We start from the raw sequence: 22,182 nt of genomic DNA on the forward strand, positions 1-22,182 counted from the left end.
TTTAATTCAAAGCAAATGTTTAAAATGTTTCCTCAAACACAAAACATTGATATAAGCATATGTAAGTGAACCCTTAAAATTTTACTTACAAAATTCTATACCTAAAATCCAAGGCCCAAACGCCCATATTGCGCTGGAAGTTTGAATTTTTTTTAGATTTGCAAGAATTTAAATAAATAAATTTTTAAGTAATTTACTTTAACCCAAATCCATATTCAAAACTTAAATTCATTCTATCACGTGAAACTCCATGAGCGTATATATTGCACTATGGTAATCATTTCCTTTTCGGATACTGTGTACTCTATCAGTGTCTCAATTTCCAAGAATTTAAATAAATAAATTTTTAAGTAATTTAATTTAACCCAAATCCATATTCAAAACAAAAATTCATTCTATCAAGCATAACTCCACGAGCATATATATTGCACTATGGTAATCATTTCCTTTTCTGGTACTGCGTACTTCTATCAGTGTCTCAATTTGCATAATATACAGTATCAAAAGTCAAATGAGCTAGAGGAACCATCCAAAGTAAAAAGATAATTCATGATCAATTGGAAGTGAAGAACACTAACCAAAGATTGAACAAAACCCAACCCTAACCCACCGCAACCAAACCCCAACCCCCCTCACCTCCTAGTTCATCAAAGATCCGAACCCCCCAAGTTCATAAAAGAGCCAAAACGATTAGTGCAACAGCTGGAAAATACTATCCGACAGGCATAAACTCAAAATGTAATATTATGGCTGCACAAGATGGCCTCATATGCAAATCAACAATCCTGCCCCTGCCACTCCCCCTCCCCCTCCCCCTCCCCCATCCAAAGCACACCGGATTCACAGAAAGGGCAGAAAGTGTGGAGAACAGTTAGAAACGGGAGAAGGGAAACATCCCCTGCATTATGCATTCACTCTCCCTCGAGGGCTTCTTCCTCATGCATGGTTCCAATGCATGCTCCTTGGTTGAAGCCCTTTGGGGTTGAGGCCGCCAGAGAGAACTCGCTGGGTTTAATAGCAAGTTCTCAAGTTTGGCTAGATCAGATGCAACATAGTGCAAGTGCCCCTGGATGTTCTCAAGACACACATATCCCATTTTAAGAAATGACATACCTCAACTTCACACAATATTATATACCTTTTTCCTTTTTTCTGTTTTTCGATCTATTTTTCTGTGTTTCCCCTATCCTGATAAAACAGGATCACCACCACCTACTTCACTCATACCAACTCAAAAACCCCAAACAATAATTTTTTTCAAAAAAAATATATATTGAAATTACAACTATGTCGCCCGACATCCCTATCATTAGCCTTTCTTCCCTCTTTTTTACACCCACATCTCCTCCCTGTCCAGAATGATGTAACTGCTATCCAGTGTCCTCCAGATCCCTCGGGCATTGAACATTTATCTCCCCGCTACCTTCATCCTGTTAACTGGTAACTGAAATTGTGCAGTCATAAAATGCTGACCGTTTGCTTCAAATCTTGGCAACCAATTTGAGTTACTCAGCTGAAAAATAAGAAACCAGAACACATAAAAAGATCTGCAAAATCTTTAGAACGTACATTCTCATCGCAAGCATGACCCATACAAGACATATAAAGGCTTATGTTTCATATTTATGCTTTGGGATTTCCTCATAGCGCATAGTACCGGTGCCCAGGCCGATCATATAATAAAAACAAATCGCCATCATATATAGCATAACCAATAATTGTTTCAAAAGTTAAAAGAATTGTTGTTTATCAAAAGGGCGTTAGTTCACCTCGAACAAAACAAATCATTCCATTGAGTTTTTTATGGCATTTAACTATTGCATGCATGAACTTTACAGGAGTATCGGTTTATACCATGCATAATGCTTCTACTAATGCAATTCTAGTAAATGCCAACTAGAAATTTTACTAGCATCTTTACTGCAGATAATGGTAACCTTTTGCAATTTAAAAAATGGGAAAACAAAATGGAGGGATCACACTTGCCTGGGACATCCATGCAGCCCACAAACATTTGTCACCCTTTCATGCAGCATAATGCTCTATGATGATATGCACGTTTATCCCAGATATAATACTAACTTAAAAAATATTCATGCCAACAAGTAGACCTACTAAAGGGCATTTCAAGAAAAGTTGGATGCATTAGGGCTTAAAAGATCACGCTTAGAAGGTTGACTACACCCACTGTTGTTCATCTTGTAAGATGAGAACAAACTCCAAGCATTGTACCATTCCTGACTAGGAGATCTTCAGGACACTGGCCTACTTCCCAATGCTTGGACAATGGGCACGGACTACAACCAGCCTAATGACCTTATTACTTCAAATGCATGCAAAATATTACTTTTCCACCAAGATGAACCCACTCAAGTAATGAGAAAGATGGCTTAAGACGTCAGCCTAGTAACTATTTTTAATTTGTAATGTTCTGAGTGGAAGTCGTAAAAGTATACTTAATATCACTACTTGAAATCGATACATAGTGTTGAATTGAGACAGTATTTAGGACTTGCATAGTTAAAATTACCTTCTCTTTTCTGCCAATAATACGAAAAGTTGGTGGATAACGTGAGCACAGAATTTTCCTCACTTCATACGTGATTTCCAAACAATGCTATTTCTTATCATGTTTCAGCGCATGCTGATTAAACAGTCCAGTACAATTACTTCTCCAATCTCCAAACCATAACTTTGTCCAGAAGTACTCCATCATAAGTGTATTAATTAATTAAAAATATATATAAACAGATATACCACAAAACAGTAACCTAACTAACATTTCCTAAGTTAAAACTGCACATCTTGTAACTATGACACTCAAATCACCAATATTTCATGTATTCCTAACAAGCAAGCAGAAAGCAAACCACCATGCAATTGAAATTGTTTAGGATTTTTTCTAGTGCTTCTTATTGTCCATTAGTAATATTTAAATTCAAGTCGTACACCTTACACAGATTTTACCATATTTAACACAAGCATGCAAATTTCTAAAATCTGGCGTACACCATTTGTATACATTTTCACATTATAGAAATTGAGAAAAAAAAAAGTGAAATAAACTTGCGCCAAATACAAATAATGATGTAAACAAGCAAAATTTAACCACCTTTTCTCCTCAATAGCCTACTTAGCTAAGGCCACCTCAAAATATATATGACCATCAAAAGTAAATAACTTAATGCCAAAAAAGGAACAAACCCAATTCTCCTGAAAATCTTACATACGTGAAAAGGCATGGCAATATATCAAACTGCCATGCATAAAACTCCAAATGAAAGATCAACAAAGGAGTGCAAAAAAAGACGGAAATGCCAGCAGCATATATGATGGCTGCTGACATGATGAGAATAAGCATGAGAGTTTGCACTAGATTACTGGCAGATTTGGTTACTCTTCAAGAGTTAAAGAATAAATGTGATTGATAGCAAAAGCAGTCTTCTCAAGTTAACACACAGCAGTGGGAGGAGATGGAAGGTGCACTGTGTGAAAATGGAAACTCAAATTGACTCTGACAAAGCTTAAGTATGTTCTGAGCATATCAGGATTGACAGACAACCTAACAATTGAAATGAAACTAAACATCAGAGCTCGAACATATTTGTACATGACAGCCGATGGATGTTAATTTTCTTACAAAAGAAAAGAAAAGAAAAAAAAAACTGCTCTCAAAACAGATCATAAGACTTAGAGACTCTACATAAATCAACTTCGAAAAATTGTGAACTTTGACTTAAGAGAAACCATGAGTAGACCGGAACAATATCCATTTAAATCACAGATCCATAATTACTGCTGAAACTAATAAGACAAAGATTCCTCTACCTCCAGAAAAATTAATTTTGATAAACATACCAACACCTATAAAAATTCTGCTATTCTAAAAGCAGTGCAGATATTTTGTCACCACATGTGGACAAAGTTTTAATATCTGTGATGCCCTCAATCATCATTTAAAATCCCCAATAATCGTTCCTGCAATGCATTGAATATGGCTGAGACTCTCGTCTGTTGCACCATCTTCCACTCTGACATTTAGTGGTTTGGGTACTTCTTCCATCCAATAACAGCTTAGTCACAGGAAACCCCTTATAAAACCTTAATAGAACCATGACCCCATCATGACAAAATGTCACTCTCATCATTATAAACTTCAAAATACATTAATTATGCCAAAGCCTACGAGAGTATTAATGTCACTTGCAACACAGAATGTTCCGATTCATACAGAATGTTCCGATTCATGGAACAGGAATAGGATCCCAGTCAGGCACATGCTCTAAAATGTGGAACATTAGGGATATACTTGCATAGAAATAATGGTAAAAAATATGCAGAGGATGTCGCAAGGGTTTCTAAATATTGAAATATTTTCTTTTGTGAGATAGATTAATAATGACTAAAAATAGAACTATAATGCAATAATTCTCCACTTACAAAAAATATGTAATGTGAACAATATTGAACTAAAACTTTGGATCATTAGATTTAGCATTCATGAATGAAAATGTATGGCAATTCTGAATGATCGTACCAAATTACTGTTCAATATGATGTTAGAATTTCGTGGTAACTATGGAGCATATATGAAGTTACAATGAAATTTTGCAACTGCTTAAAACACAGAGATAATTGAGGGAGATACAGAGTGAGAAAGGAAGACGGAACAGAAATTAGAGACAGGAGTTACAGAACAACCAGAAAAGTGAAAAAAGAGGGGAAAAAAAACAGCAATAACAGCAACAACAACGGCAGTAAGAGAAACAGAAAGGGGATAATGGAAGAAGGAAAAAGAAGAACAAGAAAGGAGGACGAGGAGGAGGAGGAGGAAAAAGAGGAGTGACAGAGTATCATGACAGCAAGAGAGATGCAAACAATATTCAGTTCTGAATTCCAAAAGATGAAAACTGTCCAATACAAGATACAAAGCAAAGTTCTTATGCACGCAGTATTACAACTGAAACAACTGATTACAAAGCCACCTCAAAATACTTAAAATACATAAGATAATCCTAAATTAACTAAACTTCTAAAATAAGAAGATTTTTTCCAAAATAAAATATAAAAAAAATCCTAATTTTCTAAAGCTATAACTGCAATACAAACATCTAAAGTTCTCCATCAGTGGTCCTCCATCACTTGGGCATTGACGAATTGTTATGTGAAAATATTGTCTTCATGTAATTACATTAGCTCATATGTTGGGAGGTAGATATTTCTCTTTGCTGATTAATAAAAATGTCAGGGGCAGATAAATTTCTTTGAAAATATAATATGTTAGTTTGTATTATGCTTCATAAATACCTTTGCCTGTACAATGTATACTTAACACAGATGCTTCCTAGACACTTCTCACTCCTCTCACTCTCTCTGAAAACCTGGAAATGGAAGATGAAAATTGTTTTCCACAACTAAACAGGTCCTTACCTTTTGTAGATGTCATATTAACAGAACTTCTGAGGTCATAAGTTAGACAAGGAATCTATTAGATTATAAGAACTTCCATGTGACAGATAAGAAAACTATGCAGATTTTCTTAGATAATCCACAAGTTTCCCAATAGAAAATATTCTCATTTTCTGTCCTATATCCAACAATCATTCTTAAACAAATTTCTGATATTATTATCACCTTCAAACCTAGATTTCCTCTCCATCTTATTCATTACCACCAAATCCAAACACATACTCATTCCTACACCCTATGATGGAAATATACATAAGATATAGCATCTTGTCCATGTATACCTCCTTTTTTGTAACTATCCACAACAATCCTAGTAGGCTGGATATTTTAACAGTGGCTAAAAACTTTGCATGCTCCATCTTGCAACTCTGCAAAAGAGCTCTGGTATTGGAAAAGGATGCACAATTTAATAGCAATTAGAGAAAAATTGGAGCCTTTTTTTTACTTCTACTCTAATTTATTTATTTTTGAAAGAAGACTTGGGGAATGCACAGAAGCACTTACCATAGAACTTTGCCACGGGGTGCCACAGGGAAGCAATGTGATGGAAAAACTCTGAGGAAGCCAGATAAAACTGAGGGTCTGTATAGAAGAGGGTAATGTACATGTCAACAGGAACCTTGACCTGATTTTGACCCCAAATAACCTGGTCGTTTTCTCAATATCTCAGCCTCTCTAGCTATCTGGATATCGTAAGGCCAGAAAATCTGATGTATAACTTTGAAAAGAAAACGAGGGAGCAATGCCAAGATTACAATAAGCAAAATGGTGAGCCAATAAGTTGGCGACTTCGCCAGATGGTAAATTGTCCTGCCAGGTAAAGGGAGTAATTAGTACACAAATTGGGACAAAAATTTGAGGGGGAGGGGAGAGGAAGCAGAAACAAAAATGAATGAACGTATTTCTGAAAAAAGGACCAAGGCTAACCAATAATTGGGAAAGTATGGTATTGAATCCAGAACCACCATACAAGCATATGTAATGATTATTGATCCCCATACAGCAACATGAGTAATGAATACCCAACGTTGGATGTCCATCGCCAAGTGTATATTCACAAGGACAACAACTGCAATTGTCCACAAACTTCCCATGCTCCATATATCAATTGTGCTCTCCTTGTATGTAAATAGGGGTATGTAAAAGAGAACAAGACTCTGCCATAATGTGTCAATCATCGTGATCCAGAACAGATTCAGATTGTAACTCTCCTGTCTGTACCCAGCCTCATAGAGTTTTGGATACTGCAGTAGGGTCTTATGGCTTAGATCCTTGTCCAGAATGCCAACAACTATGGTAGGAACAGAAGTATAGATAACAGAATAAAATACACTACTCCAGTCCGTTAATGCAGAAGTAGTTGAAAAGGCTGTGCATAATATATACCTATACGCACAAAAGAAAACATATATTACTTTAAAACTAACAACTTGCTTAAATACTGCCATGTGTACAAGTCAATAAAGACTAGGGAAACCAATCTAAACACTCTGTTTCATTCTTTGAGGCACAAAAATATCACTTCAAGTAATTTAAATAATAAAAACAAAAAAGAAAGAGCAAATGTTTCTAAAGCCTCACAAGAATTTCAAAATTCAACAGCATTTCAAGACAACATAAAAAATTCTTTAAAAAACAAAACCTCGTCAGAGTTGACATTGCAAATTTGCAATCATAAATTTTCAAATTGTTTACCAATTCCTACCTTCATTATAAGATTTGACAATTCAAAAAATGATAAGACACATTTTGCCAGTGCAACAACAGCATTCATTTATTTCATTATAGATGACAGGCTAGCTACATTCCAAAGCCTACATTTTATATCTTAGCCATAGCTTTATGTCTATCCACTTTTTAAAACTTCCTATGGGTGCTCACTCTCACCAACACCTCACTCTAGAAAAATATCAACAGTTATGGCTAAATAAGAACCATAGTTTGATATACAAACAACTGCTGCATATTGCAGTAAATATCAATACACTCATCGCTTAGTTAAAAGAACTCGAGCAAAATAAAAAGAACATCTCAACTTGTAGTGATAAACTATAGTAAGCACAGCAATCATAAAGTCCTTTTATGCTGTGGATAAGATAATTAATCCCCTTTATTTCACTGCAAGAAGTGCATCCTAATGAGCACACATCTTGAAAGCATTGCAGAGTCCCCCCTTCTGTTTCAATAATAACATTGATATTTCCTGCCTTCTTTAAAAAGGCTCAACAGTCATGTACAATAAGATTGTTCTTTAGCACTAAAAAATGAGTTTTGAAATACAAAAAAATTATTATAATAATATCTATTATTATTATGATATTTTTAAATTTGGTTTCTTTCTGTATTTTCATTGTTTAATCATATTGTTTAATTGCTATTGATTCAAGGAAAAAAATGAGCATTTGTTTAACCAAAATTTTTAAAAAAATTTAGAAATATTAACCATTGCTAGTTTTTGGTTTTTCATTTTTATTTCTGGTTTCATTTCATACTTTTGGACAATGATTCAATTCAAATCAAGAGTCAACCCCAACTACCGGGGGGGCCGGGGGGGGGGGGGGTGGGAATATTCAAGTTGATCTAACCCAAAAAGAAATATTAAGTTTTAAGAATTCTATGAAATCTAAAATCCTTTCATGTGTTAAATAAAAATGCTGGTGAGTATGTGCCCCACATAATGATTATAATCGTCCATTTTTCTTGCAAATAACACATCCATTGAGTTTTGATATATGAAATATTTGGATATATATTATTCAAAAACAAGTAAGATAGAAGCAAATACATCACTAATCACACAATATAAGTGATTCTTTTTTATACGATGATGCCCGAGGCCCTTTGTCCACTCAACTAATCCACCGGGATAATGGACCCACCCCTACACCTCTCTTCCACTTGAATACCAAAATACCCTAAAGTTTTAACCAGGAAAGCATAGAGTTAGCAACTGAGCAACCCTTTGAGGGCACTAACCATGCAATAAATTATCATCCAAGAATTTAAATTCCAAGTAAGAAATCACAGAGTAAAGGCAAAACTAAATGCCATGTAACATATGGTAAGAGCAAACAATTGCCAATATGCACTCATATGTAGTCATCTGTAGACAATCATTTGTCAATGCTTGTCATATAGCATCAATGATGGTATTTCTTTCCAATTTTAAAAAACTTATGCTAGATATTAAACAAGTATTATACCGCCAAGTAACTGCCACCAACAAATAATTGTGTGTTGTGTCAACTATTTCCATGCTATTAGCTAACAACCGAATAGCTTCATCTAGGTATAGTGATGACTTAACAAGGGTATCAAAGGCACGATTGCAAATACATCTTTGGCTCAATTCTTATTGTTCATGTTTATCACCTATTTGTTAAATTACACCAAGTTGGATAATGTTTACTTTCCTAATGTATATTATTTGAACTTCAATTTAGGCCCCTTTCTGCTTCCACCAACAAATAGTTTTGTCATCTATTTCCATGCTATTAGCTAACAACCGAATAGCTTCATTTGGGCATAGTGATGACTTAACAAGGGCATCAAAGGCACGACTGCAAATACATCTTTGGCTCAATTCTTATTGTTCTTGTTTATCACCTATTTGTTAAATTACCCCAAGTTGGATAATGTTTACTTTCCTAACATATTACACATAATGCTTAACCCTACAACACTTTTCAATTTCTAACATTCTAAAGGCATCTAAAAGATTTTTTACACAACTTAGCCAGAAATTCCAATTCCCGACTACTAATTAAAAATTGAACAATCCTTGGCCTTCACCACACCAAGGGTCAAATCCTTTAACATGAAATCATCCTGTACAAATAAATTATCCCAGTTCTTCAACCCAAGCTCCTTTCAATTTCCTTTTATACTTGTGGCACCTTTGAATTTGGTTGTATAATTATATCATTCCTCAAGCTGACGCATTCATTTTCTTTGCTTGCATATCTTGAACCCTTCAAATGATTTACCCATATTGCATAAGCTGTTGGGCCACTAGGTTAGCTGAAATACACTCATTTCTCATTCTACTTTGACCCATCCCAACATCCACATTCTAGCCACTCATACTTTGCACATGCTGCTTTTCAAAAAGCTAGGATATATGTACCACAAAACATAACTGCCATAAGAATATTCCATAGCATAAATGTCACAGAAATATTTCATTACTATAAATACACATTTCAAAAATTCCCACGATCTATCTGTTGCAGATTAAAAAAACCAGAAACCTGTATATCTCAGGAAGTACTATAATCTAGCAGTTACAGTGTGACAAAACTAGTAACCTAACCATTTTAAATCAGACGAAGACATTACCCTAAAAATGTTCATCCATGGTTTTAAGTACAAACAAAAAGAGCCAGTGTGACAAAAATGTTTATCAATTGCAAAGTGAACCTGCCCTTTTCAAACATCAAACATAGCATCCAAATAACAAAGAATGTAAGTGATTTATCAAATCCAAAGGTAATTGGAAAGACGGGTTCATCAATCAAAGCAAACCATCCATACCAGAACAGCATCAACACAAAAACAGCATTGCGGTAGAAGTTGTACAGAATCAAATAACCAACACGCTGGTAATTCCAGTGTCCATGCACCAGAAGCAATCTTTTAAGAAACCGAAACTGTCCCATAGCAAAATCAGATGCCATCACTGCTTGACGCCCTTCCTGGCCACATATGCCAATGCCAACATCCGCCATTTGGATCATTGAAACGTCATTAGCCCCTATCAAGGCATCATTAGTCAGAAGTAAGACACCAAAAAAAAAAAGCTTCACCCCAAATAAGCATACATTTAGGATTAACAAACATTTAAAACAGTCACAAGTTCCACAACTAAATGGCACCCAGTACGCTGCTGCCAACCCCCTCCCTCAAAAAATGAAAAAACGAAAACTTTTCCCTCTTAACAAATAATTTATCACTATGACCAACTCACCATCACCAATAGCCAGAGTCATGTCATCAGTACGGCTCTTAACTAAATCAACAATTCCAGCCTTTTGCAGGGGTGCAACACGACAGCAGAGCACAACCCTACAGGAAATTGCAAGGTCGAAAAGCTGCCAAAAAATGAAAGCATGACCTAATAAGATAAAATGCATTGCATGAATTTACAATGATCCAGCAGTTAGTGACAATGATGCCGAAAAAACATGTTTAGAAAGGATGTTTTAAGACTTTTAAGAATGGCAATGGCTAATGGGATTTTATTTTGAATTTAAGGGTTAATCCTAGCCTTTGGGTTTTCAATTTTGCTTTGGGGAAAGCAATCACAGCAAAGAATTGGAAAATAAACAGAAATAGGCTATATGTTTGTAATAAGAAAATGCAAAGAGCCAGACGCATCTAATAATGTCATTGTCCCAACTAAAAACTTTTGTTTAGAAGGGAGGAAAGAAACATGCCTCTGATTCCAGATCTTTTTCTAATATGTAAACCAGGCTATTCCCATCAATGATGAGTGCTAGTGGCACATTCATCAGTTCTCCTTCCTTCCCTGCACGCCATTGTGGCTGGTCAGAAGGCTTTATGTCATCAGGAATCTCGAGATAATCAATTTCTGCACTCTTTTTCCATTTCAAACTTTGCTTCCTGCGATCTAATGATTTCACACCATACTTAGCCTTTGCCTCTGCCAAAAGGTTTCTGCATTCATTCTCTGAACTGCCATTAATAATAATCATCTGCATATCTGCAGTCAGAAGTTTGCAAGAGAGACCAATTGAAATTGCTGTCTCCTGCTTATCTCCAGTCAAAACCCAGACCTTGATTCCTGCTTGCCGGAGGGACTCAATGGCTTCCGGTACCCCATTCTGTAACTTGTCCTCTATTCCAGTAGCCCCCAGTAGTTTTAAGTCGCATTCTATTAAAGCAGCTGTTTGGCGCAGTTTTAAAGATCTGTCTACCAGAGACGTACTTGCATCTTCATACCTGCACTTCCACTCCTCAAGTTCTGCATCTGTAAGATCCCTGGCAGCAATTACAAGGGTGCGCAAACCTTGCGATGAGTATTCAGTCAGATGGCTCTGAGTTGCATGCCATATATGATCATCTCCCTGAGAGCCTTTTGCTAAAATGCTGAACATTGAAGTATCAGCACCCTTCACCAACACCTTTACAGCATTGTTAGGAAATCTGATAACAACGGACATTCTTTTGCGCACACTATCAAACTCGTGCAGACCCAACACATCCAACCTACATTTTCCACATATAAATGATTTAAGTTATGAATTGATGAATGCACAAGATCTTTATGGCAAAATAGCATGGGACTAGTACTTTTTATTTATTAATAGCACAATCAAAATCATCAGTATAATGATATTTGACTAGGAACATCAGTAGATGAACATAGCACATAAAGTCAGAGCTTTCTACCTTAGTTTCTCACCATTGACATCAACCATAATATGCCCAGAAGTGCGCTCAAAAAGAGTATATCCATAAGCACAAGCTGCAAGAACTAGTGCTTGCTCATCAGGGGATTCACCCTGATAGTCTAAAGATTCTACATCTTCATGAAATTCACTTCCTGAACAACCAGAAGTCTGATTCTGGGAAAACATAGGGATCACAGTATTACATGCTGCCAGCGTAAGGAAAAACTCATGTGCGTAAATCCTTTCATTTCCATTCAAGTCCGTATGCAATAATTCCATGAGTTCAGAATCTATTGCAATTTCATACTTGAGCTTCCATCTCCTATCCACAGCTGCAACAGCTGCAAAGAGCACATAAAATGATGAATTACAAGAGGAAAACATTCTCCACAAGAACTAGTAACTGATACAATGTTCAACAGCATTTGAAAGGCTGTCATAAAAAGAAAACTAATAGACATCTGATATTGTTTGTATTAGATAATAATGGAGAGGCACGTAAACAAAGCCAAAAATACTTCTGGGCCAAAAGAGAAAATAACCAATATGTAACACAATAAAATTTCTATCAAAAGGGAAAAATGCTTAGTATTCCTACGTCAATATATTTTAGCCTCCAACGATAGCATAAAAAGCACTTGGCATTGTAGCTCTACCGTCAAAACTCCATACAACCACCCCTGTCCCTCCGAGGTGGTCGAAAAAGAAGAAAGTGACATGAAAGGAGGGATCATGAGAATAGCACTAGCACACTAAGATGGGAACTCACACAACTTGAGCACAATCACAATAATCAAATAACCAAAAAAAAAAAAAGAACACACTTTAGTTCAAAAGTTCTCAGACGGCACATGTTGTTTCCATTAATGAAAAGGGGGAAAAGAAGGATAAGGATAGAGAGGTTGAACAGCCACGGTTCTGCAAACTAATCATAGCTGATAAATCATGATACCGATTGCCTCACAACAATCATTTTCTTAACCATTATAATTATATAAATTCCAAGATTCAACACTTAAATTGCTGTCTCTTGATAGAATCATACAAGAGATAAAAAGTAAGAAGTTTCCTTTTTTTAATAAAAAGGAGTGTATTAAGCGGCATTTGAAGCCAATTGCAGGTCAAGCACCAAATGGAAAACAAAAATTGTAAAACGCCAACAAAAGTAAATTCAATCAAAAAGTGGGACAAGCTAAAAAAAAATGCTTCAAGAAAGGATGCTTCAAAACCTCAATTGTTCTTCTAATTTAACCTTTCAGGCTTACCAAAGTAGGCAAAACAAGGAGCTTCTCCAAGTATTCCAACTATCATACTAATCCAGCACTTGGCCTTGTTGCCCAACTCAAAATAAAAATAAGAAAACTAGCTCCCAATGTCTTCAAAAGACATGACAAAAGAAGGATAACATGCACCACCAAGTTTGTAGTCATCATAGGCATAGTCATATACAAGTAACAGTGTATATATTACTATCATAAACTACAATTTGAGTAATATTACTATGGAAACTACTTTTGAGCAACGCCATCATACCAGTTGAATGTAAGTCCCTCAAAGTAGACTGCCAATTCATTTTTTATAGAGACCAAACTAATACAAGACCACATAAATGTAGAAGTGATGGAGGACCACCAATGGAGAACTTAAGATGTTTGCAGTGTAATTATAGCTTTAGAAATTAGGATTTGTATTTTAGTTTGGAAAAATTCTGGTTATTTTAGAAGTTTAGTTATTCAGGGTTATTGTGTGTATTTTAAGCACTTTGGGGTTATTTTGTATTTATTTGTTTTATTTGTAATGTTGAGTGCACAAGTAGTGCCTGTGTGTAATGTATTGGGTTGTTTGAATTCAGAATTGGTTTTCAGAACTGGTTCATCTCCCTCCCTCCCTACAGTTTGGCAAAGCAATACTGGCAAATTACAACAACAACAACAACAAAACCAAGCCTTAGTCCCACTAAGTGGGGTTGGCTATATGAATCCTTTTGAAAGGACAAAATTATTTTGGAGTTACCACTTTTTACATTCTTACAAGGACCAACTAGTGTATCAACTAGTCCTAGACTCCTCGGCAACTTTCTTCTCGTGTCAACAATGGTTACCTTAAATTTGAAGACCTCATGTATAGGTATGCTCTTAGTGAAGAACCTTTGTGTGTTGTACTGGACAGTTATCATTTGAATTCGGAATTAGTCTTCAGAACTGAGTTCCTTCCCTCCTGGTTTGGCAAAACAATACAGCCAAAAAGTAAAGGGACAATTTTATCTTGGAAAACCTCTTATCACCACCCTGTTTGAAATGAGGTATACTTTAAGAGAGAAATCTGCCGCCACATTCTTACAAGGAGCAATCAGTGGACCAACTGTGTAGTCCCAGGCAACTTTCTTCTAGTGTCACTGATTATTACCCTAAATCTAAAGACCTCTAGTATAGGTGTGCTCATAGCGAAGAAACCAGAATGTGATTATGGTCAAAATAGGGTTGCAAGATGAAATTAAAATGCATATACTCTGCAGAACCGAAAACAGATCCATCACTCTTTACTTAAGGCATACCACATGGCTTTGGAAAGTTGAGAGATTTCTCAGAAACCCACCCTCCACTTCTAATGTTAAAGGTCTTCATCAGCATATATCAATTTCTCAATCAACGCAAAGTAGACATTGACCCACACAATATTCTCAAGAGAAAACTAAAATTGTTAAGAATAAAAAAATCAAATATAGAAGTGGCCATGCAAATTGTTGTAAAATTGAGTCTCACGACTACATAAATGATTGGCATATTATTGGTGCGCAACTTTTTGATTCTTTAGTGGGCACAATTCATTCATCTTCTTATCAAAATAGGCCTTAGACTTGTCTCTAGAGACCCTAAACACTTTTGGTGCCTCTAGGTCATATATTGACCTTGACTTGTAGCCAAACTTGGCTATTCAAATTAGCAAGGTCTTCAAGATGACTTGCCAACTACTAGGATAAATATGTTTGTCAATGACCTTGCACTTCAACCTCTATTGCCCAAAGAATGAGCAACAACAATTAGTTGCTCCATAGTTTGATGAAAATTATTTGGTCATGGAACCTATTGTTGAAAATTCCTTTGAGATGACTTCTCCTCCATACAGTAAATATGTGCCTCCATCCCTCACCATCTTCTCACCATATACTTTAACCAAGACCAAGCCTAATGAAACATTTTCCATCTTCCTAGAGCATGAACTAAACACATATTGTTTGAGTTGCCAATAAGATTTGGATATTAAATTGATTTCTTGTTATCGTATCAGAGGACATTGCAGCCTTTATGCTACTTCCAGTAGAGGGTTCTTTTAGATACTCTCCCATAGTGATCGGCAATGCAATGCAGTTAGTGCCTCCAATGGATTTGCCTAATTGTCCAACTTTGATCCCACTCATAAAGTTAAAGCAACCAAGACATTTTAGAACTCGAAGTCGAGTTCTCTCTAACAAAGGGAGTTTGATGGAGGACCATCAATGGAGAACTTTGGTGCTTATGTAACTATAACTTTGGAATAGTTCTAGTCATTTTAGAAGTTTAGTTACTTAAGGGTTATTTTGTGTATTTTAAGTACTCTGGGCTCATTTCTTAATTATTTGTTTTAGTTGTAATGTTGGGTGTAAAAGTAGTCTTTTTGTGTCTCGTACTAGTAAGTTATCATTTGATTTCAGAATTTGTTTTCAGAACTGATATATATATTTATATATATCTCCCCCCTTCTTCTTTGATAACTTCTGTCTCTAATTTCTGTTCCATCCAGCTGTTTCTCTTCTCCCTTCTATTTTCTTCTTCTCTCTTTTTTCCTCCTTCAGTTCTCTCTCTGTTTCTATTTCTTATTGCCCAATGTCAAGAGTTAGTACTTAATAATCTATTCTCTAAATGTGATATTCCTATCTGTTGATGGTGTGGAAAAGAATGGGGATCATAATCTAGGTTGTTAAAATCGGGATCCTTCATAGGATCATTGAGAGGGTCTGCAGGATCAGATTGTAGGATCGAATCATGGATCGTAAGATCCCACTTACAATGTAAAGTAAATTAAACATTTATATATTTGGCAATTTATGACAACTCTCAATAAAATAATCCTAAAATCTTGGTAGTAAGTTTAAGAAATTAAAACAAATTTCAGAAATGTAGTTAGCTTGCTAGCTAGCACCTAGCAGGTTTTTCCTTCAATGTTTTTGACCTAAAAGGAAAATCTGAATAGCCTGAATTGCAAAGTGTTCTGCAAATGCTAGCTTATTTATTTAATAAATATAATTAAAAAGAAAAGCAAGAAGGACGAAGAGATGAAGGAAGAAGAAATTCCTAATCTTAATTCAATGAATTGATATAAATTTCTCAGTTTCTGCGATACTGTCATCAGACCATAAGAAGAAGAAGAGGAGAAGCAGGAAAAAAAGAAGAAGAACATTTTGTTAGTCGCAAAGAAAAGAAAAGGAAAAAGAAAGCTATATGCTCTCTGCCTTGGCAACAAGATAGTCTCTGGCTTGTCAATAATAAGAAAAATAGAAGAGGAAAAAGTTTTAAGAAAAAAAAACAACTACAAAGACATTGCATAACAGCTACAGGCCTGCAACTATAGATAGTCTCTGGCTTGTCAATAATAAGAGAAAAAGAAGAGGAAAAAGTTTAAAAAAAAAAAAACAACTACAAAGATAATGCATAACAGCTACAGGCCTGCAACTATAAGCTCTCAGCCTAACTCTGCAACTCGCTATTTGTTGAAGCTCTCTGCTGATCTCAAAGCTCTCAGCTAGCCTCTATTGTTGCTGGAAGAAGGAACAGTCCAAGCCTAGTCAACCTAGGATATGTCTATCAAGAACTCTAAGCTCTTAGAGAACTTTCCATTTTGAAGGAAGTAAGCTTTCAAGAGATGCACAACTGCTCTCTTGACTTGGATTAAACAAATCCTAGCATGCTTTTTACTTTGCCCTTAATGCATTTGAGCCAACGAGACCAAATTTTGTGTCCATTGCAAAAGTAAAATGTTTGGACCAATAAAAATATATGTATTTAGCCTTTTTCTTTAAAATCCTAAATAGGGTAAACCCATATTCCATTGCAGAAGTAGGATTGGTGGGATCGCAACTAGGATCGCGATCGTAAGATCCTAACAATCCAAATAAGATTCTACAAGGATCCTACTTGATTAAGATTCTACTTAAGATCCGAATCGATTAGGCAAGTACAGATCATAAGATCATAGAATCGCACGATCCAGATCGGGATTTTAAAAACCATGATCCTGATAATGTGTAACAAGGTTGTGAGAAAAGACATGGTGGCCTTAAATAGCATGCAACTGTGGGAAAAAAAATACTGCCATCCACATTTAACCAGGAAATGGTTTTGTTGCAGCCAAAACCAAATCTAAGATGCAAGCACAGAGTCAGCTTAGTGACTAATCCGTCTCTTATTTACAAGAGTGCCTCTAGTTTGAGAGCTTATGCTATGAGTTGAAAAGTTATTGACAGAGTCAAAGATTTAGTGCCTCCCTTCCAAGGAAAGTGTCATGGATGAAACAATTCATAATCCAGCAAATGAATTAGAATTACAAAGCAAGAATGGTTTGGTAGGAAATGAAAGATCTTTAAGCAATCAAGCAAGTATTGCAAGATTTTTTTGATAGCAAAAGATTTAAATAACCAAAATGGGAATTTCAACAATTGAAGAAAAAATTTGAAAATGAAATAACAACAGAAATGCTCAAAACATAATTACTAATAAACTTTTACTGCCGAAAAAAAAAAGGTGAATCTGAGTGACCCAAGATGACTACCAGTCTACCAGCATAACCAAATCAAATAATAACAAAGAAAGATAATATAAAACTATTGACAGGATGTAGGCATTTAAGTGGGGCTTAATAAGCTAAAAAAAATATAACTTGATATCTAACAAACTAAAGAAGATCATCAAAAAAATAAGTGATTATACTCTCATACCATCTTCCTGCAAAGGATCCGACACGAGTGAGAAGCTACCATATTTCTTCCCATATACGCTCGCTGTGCGGAATTCCATTTTGTTTTCTGTGAGTGTGCCCGTCTTGTCTGAAAATACATAGCGAATTTGACCCAGATCCTCATTGATGTTCAAAGATCTGCACTGAAACCTTGTGCCAGTGCTATGATCACACATATGCCTGTCTTCAATCATGAAGTAGGATTGTCCCAACCGAACCAATTCCATTGTAATGTAGAGAGATATTGGTATCATTATCTGAAACACTATAATAGAACTCAGAAAAGAAAAAAAAGTCTCCATGGCAATTCCATAATATTTGTAGTTTTTCTGGCCATTTATCCCTTTCATGAAATATCTTTTCCTGTAGTACGGCAAAGTATCAAGCTGCTCCTTGTGACGTTCAAGCCATAGGCCCATACCAAGAGCCACTACCAGACACATGCCAAGAAGAAAAATAGACAACCACAGGGTTTCTCTGTTCATATAACTCTCCAGTCTGCTTCTTTTAGAAGGAGAGGCAGCACTGTTCAACATTGCTTTTGTTTCTTGTCCAGCATACACAACAACACCAATTACCCATTCAGTGTTCTTCAGCTGGCAGCCACGCAAAATGATATTTGTTTGGCTGAGAGGAAATCTTTGCCCTTTAAACTCCATGTTGGCTGTGAACTCATATATATTCCTATTGGGTTGCTCACATCTGATCAGCCCTGAAATTGAACCCTCTTCAAACACCGTTAAAGCTGTTTCCTGCCTAGCATACCTTGTCTTCAAGTTAGATTCTCCATCCAAATTCATTGTCTGAATATATGCAATTCCACTAGGATCACTTGTCCCCAGCAAAACCATATCACATGGAATGGTCTCATCAGCACAGATCTTCACAACTTCACCAGCTTGTATCTTCTTCCATTTTTTATTTCGAAACTGGCCAAATTGAAGGACTAAAGCCTCCCGGTTGTTCTCCTTGCGGTCTGATCTGTGTCGTCGCCAATCCTCATATCCATCTTTAATAGCCGTGACACAAAGTACAAATAGGAGAGGAAAAAGGGATACTGTTCTCCCAAAGACCGCAAGAGGCGGAAGCTGGTTGAGAGCAGCAATCGCTAGGAAATATAGATATGCAACCCTATGAAACTGAATGAAGAGGTTTTTGGGCAAGAATGTGATCAACGTGTATTTGCTAGTTCGGATTTCATTCCCTGTGAACTCATACTTATTCGTCCGCTTTGGATCATTGATATGTATCAACCTCGGATTATCTTCATGGAATAGATTATCTTCAAACTGTGCACTTTTGTGGCGAATCCTCTGGGATTTGTTCAGCTTTTCCTGCATCAAAGACGAAGGCCCAGATATTTCGAACGCAGCAGAATTGTCATGCAACTCCATTGCACCCCACGATACCAGGCGTTTGTGGTCCTGATTGGGGCATTCCAAAGGAATAGGCTGCGCGAACTGCAATTCAGCTGAATGGAACCGTTTTGCTGTAGCAAGAGAAGCTGATTGTTCAAGGGATTTCCCACTAGCGTCACTAACAGAGACTTCGTCTTCGTTCACCTCAAGGAAGTGACTTTGTGTATCATCAAAAATGGAAGAAGAGAAAGAAGTACTGGAGCAGAGACAACTGCAGGAACCAACTCTCACCGAATGTGGATGCACCACAGTTGAAGGATTCAATGCACGATGGGACGATGACAGTAATGGCTCCCCGGAACTCATAAATAATTCTCCAATGAAAACATTGGAGAATCGTATGAGTAAACTGCTCCCTCTCTCGGATTATGAGCAAAAAACTGCTGCCTTCATAGAGCTTTTCCCGCTGCCCACGCACACTGAAATTGCATCAGTATGGGGAATTTGATTTCCCTTCGTTCATGCATAACAACTCATCGCCCCTAAAATCCCTCAATCAACAGAAAAAAAAAATCAACTCATTTCATACTAAGCATCACAATCAATTGGACAGATAACCCCAGTGCTCCTCCGCCGAGGTCAATTTTATTCAAATCAACACCTTCTCATGGAGAAGAAATTATTGCAGATAAAATCCCTACAAATCCTTTAATTCGAATATGTCCTCAGCCACAGAAAATTTAAGCGACTGAATGAATCAATACGCCAGCATAAACAGATCAAAAAGTGGGCATTTAACACGCGCAGCGACAAAAGTTCACGGATTCATAAAACGTAAACACCTCAATTCGGCTTCAAAATGTGGGCACACCCGCTCGTCGCCCCGCAAACCAACAACCAATTACGGATCCTCAGAAGAGCCAAAACTGGAATTTCAGAAAAGACAAACAAATTACACAGATTAAGGACGTACCGGAAAATCACACAGACGCTCGCAAAACCCTAGGAAGGCTTCAAAAGCACTGTTGCCCGCAAAAAACCCCAAAATTCAAAAAACAATTTCGACACATAACCCTGACGATCACGAAATGAGAGAGAGAGAGAGAGAGAGAGAGAGAGAGAGAGAGAGAGAGAGACTAGTCTGTACCTGTGTGGATGACAACAAAAACGTAAAGAAGGAGGCAAATGCAGATACTTATCGCCTCGAGATTTGCATCGGACGTGTCCTTCAATGCACTGAATACGAAATCATGTAAGCAGTGCAGGCGTCAGCGATTGCAGATCTGATCCGGCGGTTGGCGCTGATCTCACCCTCAAAGTCTCAGTTTTAATTACCAGGAGATCGACTTTTCTGCAACCGCCTGAGCTCGCAGCACAGCGCAGATCAATAGGGCTCCTTCGAAGATGGCGACGACGGAGAAGCAAGGCGGCCTGCACAGAGAGAGAGAGAGAGAGAGAGAGAGAGAAGTTGGGAGGCGCGAGGAGCGAGGAAATCGCAGGGAGACAGAGATGGACGAGTGGAGGAGCAACAATCGTGGCGTGTTTTGTTTGTCCCCCCACCGACTGACTCGTCTCCTCTCCTCTTCTCTCTCTACTGTTTTTATTTTTTCCTCTTTTTTCCTCTCTGGCATTATAGCTTTTATGGCCTCCTCCTCCCCCCTCCCGCCGTTTCGCTTTTCCGGGTGTCGAAATACCGAGACCGCCCCCGTTCACGGACCGTATGGGTAATCAGGTTGACAGAACCACGTCGGACCGCCGTTTGTCTGTCGCCGTTCTGCCTACGTGGACCCTGCATTATGATTTTTTTAGTTCCCGAAAATACCCCTTCTTCTTTTCACTCATTCCCTGCTCCCAATATAATTTTATTTTAGAAAGTGAGAAAAAAATAAATGAATGAAGAATATATCGAATCAATAAATGAAGTTTGACTTTATATATTCCTAATATTTGAATTTTTTCATTTTTTATTAATCAAAATTTATTTAAAAACACATTTGGCACCAAATTAATCCTTTAAAATTTATATTTTTAGAATATTTTAGGTATATTTTTTAAAAATAGTTTTAAAGTATTTAATCAAACATAAGTTTTGTACATTTTTTCTATCATGTAATTTCAAGTATCTAATATTTTCTCTAAAATTTTAACCAAACAAGCTTAACGTCTATATGATTTTGGTGTAATCTTAAACTTTTAAAATTATAAATTAATATAGTTTTCATTTTAGAAATAAAATTAAATTATTTATTCACATTATTTTAATTACAAAAATACCAAATCTTTCTTTTCTAAAACGTGCAAATCCTTTTGTCATTATTTAGAAATAGGAAAATATCTCCGGAAAAGCACAATCATATATAAGAATATATTTACCTTTAATGACACGCTTACTACATTTAACATTTTCATTCATATCTCCTTCGATCATAACAAACAATAAATTTTAAATAAATAACTTTTTTACACATATTGTAATAATATCAACATTCACATATCATGGCTTAAATAAACATTCAATATATATTTTTTCTCGCCACCAAACAGTACAAATTTTAACGATCTATTTAAGACATAATTTTAAAAAGAAAGTAACTTTCCAAATTATGAATATATTCCCAATAATATCCCTAACAAATTAATTTAATTGCAATATTTGCTACGATATGGTTGTCATCAATGAATTTGTGAGTCATCATTCAAAAAATAATTTTAGCATCAACATGATTTTAGTAAAAATCTAATCTAAGAATATATTGCCCGTTGAATTAATGATTACATATATTATATTTCCAAATAAACAAAAAATAAAAAGTGAAGATTTGCTTTTGTAATTTTTGTGTTTTTTGTACAAGCCCAAAACAAATTTAGGTTTGCAAGATAAAGATATACAATATGTTAGTATTTATCAAAGTAATAAATAAATTTCTTTTGGGGACCTGAAACTCCTATCT

General features: G+C 36.2%; 1 protein-coding gene across 2 annotated transcripts; it reads right to left on the bottom strand.

Moving 5' to 3' along the window:
* Nucleotides 1–1,110: 1,110 nt before the first annotated feature.
* LOC131159880 (phospholipid-transporting ATPase 1-like) lies at nt 1,111–20,902 on the bottom strand. Of its 2 annotated transcripts, XM_058115079.1 has the most exons (8): nt 20,379–20,902; nt 17,854–20,157; nt 11,881–12,223; nt 10,905–11,697; nt 10,436–10,559; nt 10,003–10,222; nt 6,397–6,855; nt 5,974–6,279 (listed from the first exon to the last, which is right to left on the bottom strand). In XM_058115079.1, exons 2-8 carry the CDS (start codon nt 19,595–19,597, stop codon nt 6,078–6,080), a joined length of 3,885 nt encoding a protein of 1,294 aa, XP_057971062.1. In that variant the 5' UTR covers nt 19,598–20,157; nt 20,379–20,902; the 3' UTR covers nt 5,974–6,077. The 2 variants fall into 2 exon arrangements, with proteins under 2 accessions (XP_057971063.1, XP_057971062.1); XM_058115080.1 differs by lacking the exons at nt 5,974–6,279; nt 6,397–6,855 and adding an exon at nt 1,111–1,513 and having other exon boundaries at nt 20,379–20,879.
* Nucleotides 20,903–22,182: the final 1,280 nt, after the last annotated feature.

The sequence above is a fragment of the Malania oleifera genome, chromosome 7 (assembly GCF_029873635.1).
Source record: "Malania oleifera isolate guangnan ecotype guangnan chromosome 7, ASM2987363v1, whole genome shotgun sequence".
NCBI classification, from domain to species: Eukaryota; Viridiplantae; Streptophyta; class Magnoliopsida; order Santalales; family Ximeniaceae; genus Malania; species Malania oleifera.